The sequence below is a fragment of the Rattus norvegicus genome, chromosome 11 (genome assembly GCF_021556685.1).
Source record: "Rattus norvegicus strain SHRSP/BbbUtx chromosome 11, alternate assembly SHRSP_T2T, whole genome shotgun sequence".
NCBI lineage: Eukaryota > Metazoa > Chordata > Mammalia > Rodentia > Muridae > Rattus > Rattus norvegicus.
In genome coordinates, this window is record NC_141544.1 from 57394569 (window position 1) to 57406883 (window position 12315).

General features: G+C 49.9%; 1 protein-coding gene across 5 annotated transcripts; it reads left to right on the forward strand.

Annotated features, from left to right (window-relative positions):
* Window positions 1-1687: 1687 nt before the first annotated feature.
* On the forward strand, window positions 1688-9503 carry LOC148002577 (retrovirus-related Env polyprotein from Fv-4 locus-like). 5 transcript variants are annotated; one of them, XM_087577283.1, is made up of 3 exons: window positions 1688-1899; window positions 2335-6678; window positions 7165-7759. In XM_087577283.1, the coding sequence occupies exons 2-3, from the start codon at window positions 5982-5984 to the stop codon at window positions 7518-7520; spliced, it is 1053 nt and encodes a 350-aa protein (XP_087433409.1). In that variant the 5' UTR covers window positions 1688-1899; window positions 2335-5981; the 3' UTR covers window positions 7521-7759. The 5 variants fall into 5 exon arrangements, with proteins under 5 accessions (XP_087433409.1, XP_087433405.1, XP_087433407.1 ...); XM_087577279.1 differs by having other exon boundaries at window positions 2335-9503; XM_087577281.1 differs by lacking the exon at window positions 2335-6678 and having other exon boundaries at window positions 7151-9503.
* The last annotated feature ends 2812 nt before the right edge of the window (window positions 9504-12315 follow it).

The window sequence follows — 12315 nt, forward strand, 5'->3', positions numbered from 1 at the left end:
AGAAGTCTCACGATGGGCTGTCTGAATGTTAACTCCCTTAGGACTAGGGATGCTGCTGGTAAGTGTTCTCTGAGTCTGAAGGGCTTCACCTTGCCTAGAAGATACTAGACTTCTAGTTGGGGGGGGGGTCCTCAAATGGCTCACAGCCATGCTAGACAACTGTCCTAGCATTCATGAGTATTTCAGGGGCTATTGCTTTGGTGGCAGAAATTTCCGCCATGGGTTCAGATGGTTCTAATCTCACAGCTTTACTAAAGCTCTTAAAAGAGCCTCAGACACCTCCAATTAGGTCCAAGAGGAGAATGCTACTCACCTAGAGACACTGCACATGCGCACATGAATGAGTTACACCTTTCTTTGTTTCTTTGATTCTTTGTTTCTTCCTTCCTTCCTTCCTCCCTCCCCCCCTCTCTCTTCCTTCATTCCTTTATTCCTTTCTTTCTTTCTTTCTTTTAAAAATAAGAATCTTTTGACTTTTATTTCTAGGATACCTTAACCAGGAATCTTTTTGTTTCTTTACAATTTTTCCCCAAAAGAAATGAATATAGTAAAAATACAATCAGTGTTTGTAACCAGAAAGGAATCTAAAATCTCTGGTATGGTAATATGGAATATATTCTTTAGAAATGTATAAACTTTATACTAGAAATAAAGTCTCTTTTGTTAAAAAATACAATTTTCCTTCTTTGCTCTCCCTTTTAGTTCTAAACTCTGTATTTAAATCAGCAATTTTAACTCTTCTTGCAAAGATTTGGTTCAGCTTGCGCCCTGCTCTACATTATGAGCCAACTAACAATTGAACACGTCTTGGAAATGATGTGCCACAGGGCTGTAGCAAGGTTGTACGATACACTAGTCACTGATTTAAAAATTCCCATCAGCAGACTGAGGCTTGTTTGTTGTTTTATCCTGTTCATGAAATTAGGAAATATATACAGAATAATGTTTGAAATCTGTAAGCTTAATGGGAAAAAAAAAACATTAATCTGTTTTGACTAGAAAAAGGCAGATGTCTGGGACAGAATTGGGGATGCAGCTGTGACATCCACACTTACACTGGGGAGCATGGTCCCAAGTGCTGGAGTGTGCACTCAGCATCTCAGAGACTGGCTGCTGTGTAGTGACGACATGTGGGTTGCTTTTCCCAACTAAGGAGCAGAGGAATGGCTCTCCCACTCAGAAATTGACACCACACAGTCATCCTCTCAGGCAGGGGACGAGAAACATCTCCTCCTAATCCAGCCTCATGAGACTGCTTGAAAGACCCACCCCATGAGTCTTAACTCAGAGTTGCAACAGGCTTGAACAAGCCCAGGCATGCCCAGATACCTAGGGCCGAGTCACCGTTAAAACTAACAGACCATAAAAGGAAAGGAATACAGAACAGACTAGGAGTACCGGATCTGGCAGGAAGGGATAAGTCCCTAGCCCCACCCCCCCGACATTCAGGACGTCCCAGCCCACACGTACTCTTACCATGTTACAACCTCATTCGAATATGATTCAAACCTGCCAATGTGTGTAGCTATACCTTATTACCTCATCTTGTGAAATAACCAATCATATGTGAACATGTCTATATGCCTCGTTTAAATCCACCAATCCCCGTAACTATGCATCTGCTTCTGTACACCCGCTTCTGCTTCCCCAAACCCTATAAAAGCCCCATGCTGGAGCTGCTGGGCACGCAAGTCCTCCAAAGAGACTGTGTGCCCGCAGGTACCTGTGTTTTCCAATAAACCCTCTTGCTGATTGCATCCGAGTGGCCTCGGCTTGGTCATTGGGCGCTTGGGGGTCTCCTCCTGAGGGAAAGGTCCTCTCCGGAGGTCTTTTCATTTTGGGGGCTCGTCCGGGATCTGGAGATCCTCCGCCCAGAGATCACCGACCACCCACCGGGAGGTAAGCCGGCCGGCATCTGTCGTGTCTTACCCTGTCTTGTCTTGTCTTGTCCTGTGCGCGTGTTCAGTTCCTCTCAGTTTTGGACTCAGATCTGGGTTTTGGTCGGAGGAGAAGGCCCAGGGCCTTCGGTGTCTCAGGGTTCAGGACCCTCAGCGCCTCCGTTTGGGCGGGTCAGAGAAGGAGCTGACGAGCTCGGACTTCTCCCCCCCGCAGCCCTGGAAGACGTTCCAAGGGTGTCTGGAGCCCGGTTCTTTGGGGCTCAGCCCGTATCAGAGGGATACGTGGTTTTGGTTGGAGGAGAGGGTCCAGGGCCCTCGGCACCTCCATCTGACTCTTTGTTTTGGGTTTTACGTCGAAGCCGCGCGGTGCGTCTGTCTGTTATTTGTCTGATCGTTGGATTTGTCTGTCTAATTTGTGCCCTAATTTTCTTTGAAGCTACCATGGGACAATCGCTAACAACCCCCTTGAGTCTCACTCTAGACCATTGGAAGGACGTCCGAGACCGAGCACGTGATCAGTCGGTCGAGATCAAGAAAGGAAAATGGCAGACCCTCTGCACGTCCGAGTGGCCCACTTACGATGTAGGATGGCCGGTGAACGGCACTTTTAACAAGACCACTATTTTGCAGGTTAAGGACCTGATTTTCCGCCAGAAGCCGTACGGACACCCTGACCAGGTGGCCTACATTGTCACCTGGGAGAGCTTGGCATTTAGCCCTCCTCCTTGGGCAGAACCCTTTGTGGACCCGAATTGGCTTCCTGTTTCCCCTAAACCTGTTTCCCCGAGCCCACCTGACCCTTTGGTTGCTTCTTCCTCTCTCTATCCTGCTCTAACTAAGGAAGAGTCTCCCAAAGTCCCTCCCCCGAAACCTGTCCTCCCAGAGGACCCAAATTCCCCCCTTATAGATCTCCTGTTGGAAGAACCTCCTCCGTACCCTGTACCTACAGCCCCTCCAAGAGAAGAGGAAGTGGAGCCGCCTGCTAGACCTCGACTCGAGGCGGCCCCTTCCCCTGTGGCTGGAAGACTTCGGGGACGACGCGAGGTGACGCCAGACTCCACCTCCCAGGCCTTTCCGCTTAGACAAGGGGCTGGCGGCCAGATGCAATACTGGCCGTTCTCAGCGGCCGACATATATAACTGGAAACAACACAACCCCCCCTTTTCTAAGGATCCGGTGGCTCTCACCAACCTGATAGAATCTGTCTTGCTTACCCATCAGCCCACTTGGGATGATATACAGCAACTTTTACAGGCCCTCCTGACCTCTGAGGAGAAGCAGAGAGTGCTCTTAGAGGCCAGGAAACATGTTTTGGGGGACAATGGACGCCCCACCTTGCTCCCGGAAGAGATCGATGACGCATTCCCACTTACGAGACCTGATTGGGATTTCACCACGGCTGAAGGTAGGAGACACCTACGCCTTTATCGCCAGTTGCTCCTAGCGGGTCTCCGAGGGGCGGCACGACGCCCCACCAATTTGGCTCAGGTGAAACAAGTGGTACAAGAGGCTGCGGAGACTCCCTCAGCCTTCCTAGAGAGACTTAAGGAAGCTTATCGCATGTATACCCCTTATGATCCAGATGATCCAGGACAAATGACAAATGTCTCCATGTCCTTCATCTGGCAGGCAGCACCAGATATCAGGGCCAAGCTACAGAGACTAGAAAATTTACAAGGGTATACACTGCAGGATTTACTTAAGGAGGCAGAAAGAATTTATAACAAGAGAGAGACACAAGAAGAAAAGGAAGATAGAGTACGTAGAGAAAAGGATGAGAGAGACCGAAAAAGAAGCAGAGAGTTGAGTCGAATCTTGGCCGCCGTAGTTCAGGGTCAAGAGAAAAGGGGAGAGAGGGTGGGAGTTCGAAAGGGGCCAAAGCTAGATAAGGATCAATGTGCGTATTGCAAAGAAAGAGGACACTGGGCCAGAGATTGCCCTAAGAAACCCAGCGGGCTCCGAAGACCCCGCCCACAGACCTCCCTCTTGGCCCTAGATAAAGATTAGGGAGGTCAGGGCCAGGAGCCCCCCCCTGAGCCCAGGATAACTCTTGAAGTTGGGGGGCAGCCAGTCACCTTTCTGGTGGACACAGGAGCCCAGCACTCAGTCCTCACCCAGGCCCCTGGACAACTCAGCGACCGGACGGCCTGGGTACAAGGAGCCACTGGCAGCAAGAGATACCGTTGGACTACAGATCGACGGGTTCAGCTGGCTACTGGTAAGGTGACCCATTCCTTCTTACATGTTCCGGACTGCCCATACCCTCTGCTGGGCCGTGACTTGCTTACCAAATTAAAAGCTCAGATCCATTTTGAAGAAGGAGGGACCCGAGTAACCGGGCCCCGCGGTATTCCTCTTCAGATTTTAACCCTTCAGTTAGAAGATGAATATAGATTATATGAACCAGAACAGGACAAGCCAAAATCTCCAGAAATAGACTCTTGGGTCACGAAATTCCCACTGGCCTGGGCGGAGACTGGCGGGATGGGGTTGGCGCTCCAACAGCCTCCCCTAATTATCCAGTTAAAGGCCACCGCGACTCCTGTCTCCATTAAACAGTACCCCATGTCATGGGAAGCTTATCAGGGCATAAAGCCACATATCAGGAGGCTCTTAGACCAAGGCATCCTAGTCCCTTGCCGGTCACCCTGGAATACGCCTCTGCTACCTGTTAAGAAGCCCGGCACTGGAGACTATAGGCCGGTACAAGATTTGAGAGGGGTCAACAAAAGAGTAGAAGATATTCATCCAACTGTCCCAAACCCTTATAACCTACTCAGCACCCTGCCTCCCACCCATACTTGGTATACGGTCTTAGATCTGAAGGATGCTTTCTTCTGCCTCCGGCTGAGCCCAGAAAGCCAGCCCTTATTTGCTTTTGAGTGGAAAGACTCTGAAATGGGGCTTTCGGGACAGTTGACTTGGACAAGGTTACCACAGGGTTTCAAAAACAGCCCAACGCTCTTTGATGAGGCCTTACACCGGGACTTGGCTGACTTTCGAGTCCAGCATCCCACTCTTATACTTCTTCAGTTTGTTGATGACCTTCTTCTAGGGGCCACTTCTGAGACAGCATGCCAACAGGGAACAGAATCCCTCTTGCAGACTTTGGGGCGATTGGGCTATCGAGCTTCTGCCAGAAAGGCTCAAATTTGCCAGACCCAGGTTACTTATTTAGGCTATCAACTAAGGGACGGACAGCGATGGCTGACTCCGGCTAGGAAACAGACCGTGGCCAACATCCCAGCCCCAAGAAATGGCCGACAGCTACGGGAATTCCTAGGAATGGCGGGATTCTGCCGCCTCTGGATTCCTGGGTTTGCCGAGATAGCAGCCCCCTTGTACCCTCTCACTAAACAGGGGGTGCTCTTCCAGTGGGGGGCAGAACAACAGGAGGCATTTGATAACATTAAACGGGCCTTGCTGTCCTCCCCTGCCTTGGGTCTCCCAGACATCACCAAGCCCTTTGAACTATTTGTGGATGAGAAGCAAGGGTATGCTAAGGGGGTCCTAACACAAAGACTGGGACCCTGGAAGCGCCCGGTAGCCTACCTGTCTAAGAAATTAGACCCTGTGGCCTCCGGTTGGCCACCATGCCTGAGAATGGTGGCAGCCATTGCCGTCCTAACTAAAGACGCTGGGAAGTTGACCTTGGAGCAGCCACTCACCATCCTGGCACCCCATGCAGTGGAGGCTTTAATAAAACAGCCCCCTGACCGCTGGCTCTCTAATTCCTGCATGACCCACTACCAAGCCTTGCTACTGGATGCGGAACGGGTCCAGTTTGGGCCCGTGGTCGCTCTCAACCCAGCCACTCTGCTTCCTTTGCCAGAGGAGGCAGAATAGCACGACTGTCTGCAGATCCTTGCAGAAGTACATGGAACCAGACCAGACCTATCGGACCGACCTCTCCAGGATGCTGACCATACGTGGTATACCGATGGTAGCAGCTACTTGGTGAACGGGGAACGGAAAGCTGGAGCCGCGGTCACTACGGAGGACAAAGTGATCTGGGCAAGCGCCTTGCCTGTTGGTACCTCCGCACAGCGGGCTGAACTCATTGCCTTAACCCAGGCGCTCAAAATGGCAGAAGGTAAGAAGCTGAATGTATATACAGACAGCCGCTACGCCTTTGCTACAGCACACATCCATGGAGAGATCTACCGGAGAAGAGGGCTGCTCACATCTGAGGGTAAGGACATTAAGAACAAGACTGAAATTCTGGCCCTCCTGGCAGCTCTGTTCCTACCAAAAAGACTGAGCATTATACATTGCCCAGGGCATCAGAAGGGACACAGCCCCGAGGCACGGGGAAATCGGCTAGCTGATGTCTCAGCGCGTGAGGCCGCCATGGGCACCCAAGTTCTGTCCTTAAAAGACCAAGATCAACCCACGTCTCCACAGCCGGAACAGACAGGTTGGCTCTACACCACGGAGGACACAAAGCTCCTACAGAAAATGGGGGCCGTTTGGTGCCCACAACTAAAACGGTGGGTCTACACAGGGAAAACAGTTATGCCTACAAAGATGACCTTTGAATTAATCTCCTACCTACATAAATTAACACACCTGGGACTCAAGAAGATGAAGACCCTCTTAAGACGAGAAGAGATTGACACCTACCTCCTGGGACGAGATCAGGCCTTGAGGGAGGTGACTGAAAGCTGCAGGGCCTGTGCTCAGGTAAACCCAGGAAAAGCTAAAATTGGACAAGGAGTCCGTCCCCGAGGACATCGGCCTGGTACCCACTGGGAAATTGACTTCACTGAAATCAAGCCTGGTATGTACGGACACAAATACCTCTTAGTATTCATAGATACCTTCTCCGGATGGGTAGAGGCTTTCCCCACGAAACATGAAACGGCCAAGGTGGTGACCAAGAAGCTCCTCGAAGAAATCTTCCCCAGGTATGGAATGCCCCAAGTATTGGGGTCAGATAACGGGCCCGCTTTCGTCTCCCAGGTAAGTCAGTTGGTGGCCAAGTTATTGGGGATTGATTGGAAGTTACATTGTGCTTATAGACCCCAAAGTTCAGGACAGGTAGAGCGCATGAATAGAACAATTAAGGAGACTTTATCTAAATTAATGCTTGCAACTGGCTCAAAGGATTGGGTGTCCCTACTACCCCTAGTCCTATACTGGGCCCGGAATACACCAGGCTCCCATGGCCTGACTCCCTTTGAAATAGTATACGGGACCCCACCCCCATTTATCAATTTCTTTGATTCAAACATTGCTGAATTCGCTAATAGCCCTTCCTTGGCAGCACATCTTCAGGCCCTACAAATCGTGCAGAGAGACATCTGGAAACCTCTAGCCGCGGCCTACCAAGACAGGCTTGAACAACCGACGGTGCCGCACCCGTTCCAGATCGGAGACACCGTGTGGGTGCGCAGACATCAGACCAAGAATCTCGAGCCTCGGTGGAAAGGGCCCTATACAGTTCTCCTGACTACCCCGACAGCCTTGAAGGTAGACGGAATTGCGGCTTGGATCCACGCATCTCATGCCAAGGCAGCCCGACCTGAGGAAACGGCAGATCACAACATCGCGCCCCAGACATGGAAGGCTCAACGCACTCAAAACCCCCTAAAGCTAAGATTTTCACGTTGTTGCTCTTAACTGTCTTATGGACTAGGGGTGGGGCGAGTCTGGGGGCTAGCCCCCACCAGGTATATAATATGTCCTGGATAATAACTAATTTAGAGACGGGCTGGTCTCAAGTCCTAGCTAATGGTAAGCATGCTGAAGGAACCTGGTGGCCCCCTTTGACTTTCGACCTTTGTCAACTGGCTAAGGACTCCTGGGAGCATACTGAGCGGACTCCCCACAACTCATACCCACCCTGCAGACACTCTGATTGGTATACTTGTCCCGGAGGTAAGAGGACACGGGAGTGCGGAGGTCCTGAGACCTTCTACTGCGCTAAGTGGGGGTGTGAGATTTACACTCGAGGATGGTGGGGGACCAAGAAGGGGGACTTAGTGGCCTTCTCCCCTGAGACTCCAGGCGAATCTCGAATTACAGTAGAATTCACAGATCAAGGTAAAAACATAGATTGGAAGGTGGGGCGTAGGTGGGGGATACGGTTGTATACCCCTGGCCAAACTAACCCAGGACTCCTGTTCTCCCTCCAACTGGTGAGAGAACGGGTCACACAAGAGATTGGTCCAAACCCAGTCCTCATGGATCAAAAGCCCCCTTCCCGACCAGCACCGGCACTGCCCCCGATCGGACCCCCACTATGGCTAAACACCACTCAGAACTCCGGGGATATCTTGACAACTCCCTCCCCGACTAGGGACCCTTCCACACCTGCCCCTCAGCTGCTAGGAACGGGAGACCGGCTAATCAACTTAGTGACCGGGGCATACTTGGCACTCAATTATTCAGAACCTGACAAGACCCAAGAATGCTGGCTGTGCCTGGTCTCTAGCCCGCCCTATTATGAGGGTGTGGCAGTCATGGGGAATTATACTAATCAGACTACGGCCCCGGCCAGCTGCACAACCCTCCCTAGCCATAGGCTGACGTTGCCGGAAGTCTCAGGACAGGGACTCTGTATAGGGACCATACCCCCCACTCACCAGGTCCTCTGCGCTATCACCGAGAGGATCCCCACTGGAAGCTACTACCTAGCAGCTCCTACAGGCACCTATTGGGCCTGTAACACTGGATTGACACCTTGTATCTCCGCCGCAATCCTCCGCAGATCCTCAGACTACTGTGTACTGGTAGAAATTTGGCCTAAGGTCACCTACCATGGGCCCGAGTACATATACTCACATTTTGAGAGGCTGACTCGATTCAGGCGAGAACCCATCACCATGACCCTAGCTCTACTCTTGGGAGGAATCACCTTAGGAGGAATGGCTGCAGGTATAGGGACGGGGACCACCGCCCTCATCGAGACGGGTCACTTTCGTCAGCTACAAGCAGCCATGAATGCAGATCTAAAAGCTATCGAGGAATCCGTGAGTGCATTAGAAAAGTCCTTAACATCTTTGTCTGAAGTAGTCTTACAAAATAGGAGAGGGCTAGACATGCTGTTCCTTCGCGAAGGAGGGCTATGTGCTGCTCTAAAAGAAGAATGTTGTTTCTATGCAGACCATACAGGATTAGTGAGAGATAACATGGCTAAGCTCCGAGAACGTTTGGCCCAGAGACAGAAGCTGTTTGATTCCCAACAAGGCTGGTTCGAGGGGTGGTTTAACCGATCCCCTTGGTTTGCTACCCTGGTGTCCACCTTGATGGGACCCTTAATCATCCTCCTCCTAATCCTCCTCTTTGGCCCCTGCATTCTAAACAGATTGATGCAGTTCATAAAGAACAGACTCTCAGTCATTCAGACGCTTGTTCTCACCCAACAATACCAGAGGGTAAGACAACAGGAAGAGATTCCTTAGAATTCGATTTGAGTAAAGGATTTTACTCAAGTCTAAAAGAAAATGGGGGAAAATGAAAGACCCACCCCATGAGTCTTAACTCAGAGTTGCAACAGGCTTGAACAAGCCCAGGCACGCCCAGATACCTAGGGCCGAGTCACCGTTAAAACTAACAGACCATAAAAGGAAAGGAATACAGAACAGACTAGGAGTACCGGATCTGGCAGGAAGGGATAAGTCCCTAGCCCCACCCCACCCCCGACATTCAGGACGTCCCAGCCCACACGTACTCTTACCATGTTACAACCTCATTCGAATATGATTCAAACCTGCCAATGTGTGTAGCTATACCTTATTACCTCATCTTGTGAAATAACCAATCATATGTGAACATGTCTATATGCCTCGTTTAAATCCACCAATCCCCATAACTATGCATCTGCTTCTGTACGCCCGCTTCTGCTTCCCCAAACCCTATAAAAGCCCCATGCTGGAGCTGCTGGGCGCGCAAGTCCTCCGAAGAGACTGTGTGCCCGCAGGTACCTGTGTTTTCCAATAAACCCTCTTGCTGATTGCATCCGAGTGGCCTCGGCTCGGTCATTGGGCGCTTGGGGGTCTCCTCCTGAGGGAAAGGTCCTCTCCGGAGGTCTTTTCATGCTAAGTAAGCCCTACCAACCTCCAGCTCTGCCTTCATGTCCTGTGCTTCCAAGAACCTCTTCTTACTGCAGCAAAGAGGGATAACAATTTCCTTTATTACAACTTCTCCTTTGGCTTCATGTGCATGAAATCATGCACACGCACACACACACACACACACACACACACACACACACACACACGATAGCCCAAATATTCTCTTGGGGAAAGTGTGTGTGTGCGTGAAGGTCTAAAGGGAAGGGTAAATGTATCAAAGAGCCAAAGGGAGGAGGGGTCAGGCCAGCAGCCACTCCAACATAGCAGTGGGACACTCCTGTAGGGTCACAGAGGATGCTCAGCATGGGAGGAAAGGGATGGAAAGAGCACTGGGCTGCCCTGAACGCTCTGCTGCAAATCCTTCAAGCTCATCCCTCTCTGCCTTCTGTGCAATCGCTGTGTCACTGCATTTGTTCCGGAACCTGGTCAGGATCTCTTTTCCAAGCTTCTGCTGCTGCTTGGCCAGGCTGGACTGGTAACACTCAGCATTGGTGCATGATGTCGTGCTTTGCAGCCAGGAGTGGGGGACACCTCCTTGTGAAAGACCCCCGGAGCGGGGAGACCCTCACTCAAGTCTCGGGATGACACGAACCCCCCCCCCCCCCAAGAATTCACACAAGACCATCCTTGCAGTAATCACATGAGGTTTATTGATAGGAACCAGTGCACTGGGGTCGAGACAATGGAGCAGAAGGGGGCAATGGAGTTTGACCCTGAGAGGCTGGGAGAAAGGGTATTTAAAGGGAGAAACCACAACCCTAGGGGGCAGGGATGTCATCATTGGAAAGTGTCGAGAAAACCAGTGAAAAATCACAAGGAGGAGCTTCCTGTTTCTCAAGATTGTTCTCTAAGATTTTAATTTAACTTTATGGTCAGCTAGTTCCTGGGAGAAGCTTTCTGTTATCTTTACTAGGTCGGGAATCGCATATCTAAGGGCCTTATCTTAAGTCCTTTCATCTAGTTCCTGGGAGAGGAGGCTCAAGAAATGTGACCTTTTACCTACTTTCAGGTAAAGGGCAGGATCTGGAATTTGAGGTATTTAGGGCTTCTTAGGGGTGAGATAGCATTTTTAAACTTCTGACTTATTAGCTGCATTTTTTTAAATTCTTTTATTACCCACTTCTTCTAGTGGCTAGTTCTAATCATAGAACTAAATTTTAGTATCTTTATAATATTGGTTTTATTGTCCTCCTAAAGCATGATACTGTTGGCATAACATCAAAATCTGAACAGTACTCACTCTTTCTCTAATGAAGGTAACTAATTTATTTAACACACAGGGACCTATAATCAGAAACAGAAGCAAAACTAAGAAGGGTCCCATAAGGGAAGATATCAGAGTAGTCATCCAAGGAGATCTACTAAACCAGCTCTCGAACCATCCCTGATGTGCTTCTCAGTCTCTCTATCTTTTGTCTAACCTTTCTCTAAGTTTACTCATGGAGTCTTTAATTACTCCTGAATGGTCTACATAAAAGCAACATTCTTTCTTTTAGTGTGGTACACAGACCTCCTTCTTTAAGGAATATCAGGTCTAATCTTCTCCTATTCTGAAGTACTACCTCTGAGAGGGAGGTTAGGGATTCTTGGAGGTCAGCTAAAAAGTCTTTTTTACTCTTTCTATATCTAAATCAATGGCAGTTCTGAATTCTCTATGAGCCTTGTGTTGCAGGGCAACAGCAGATGTCCTTATAGCTGCCCTTGCAGCACCTAGACTCAGCCTTAAGATAGCCCTAAGTAATTCTCAACTCTCTTTTGTGTCTTACTAAGTCTTTACCATCAGGATTCCAATCTGGACACTATCTGAACCTACACAACAAAGGTCATGACTGCCTTTTAGAACTTCTAAACTTATACAAGTTGTGATCCCTGAGGCGCAGTCCTAAGCAGTGTTAGGAGTACTAACATACGCAATGTTACATCATTTGCAATAGAAATCAAGCCTAGCCCCACACCTGTGATTGGAGGACCTATCTCAATGGAACCCAGGGGAAACATAAAATTCTTGTTTCAAGTGAGCATTACAGTAACCCCACCAGTCACGTCTCTGATGTATCCACTTATCTGATGTGCAAGTCTAGGGAGCTTTTTGAAGATCTGAGTGTCCCTCTAGGTCCCAGCTCTCAGTCCAAACAGCCAGTATGCGGTGAGGGCTGAGACTTGATGGCTGTCAGGGTGGTCAGCAGCACCAGGTATGGTTCTTTCCATTGAGGCTCGAGTGTCTGGGCTCGTTGTCGTTGTATATAGCCAAGTCTCCGACCTGGAACTGATGAGATGTCTCAGGGGTCCCTGGGGCATAGGCTGCTGCCAGCTGTGACTAGATTTCTTTCTGTATCACC

What these genes read in the sequence shown, in the direction of transcription:
- LOC148002577 (XM_087577279.1), top strand. Translation starts at nt 7,460, where the DNA reads ATGGAAGGCTCAACGCACTCAAAACCCCCTAAAGCTAAGATTTTCACG.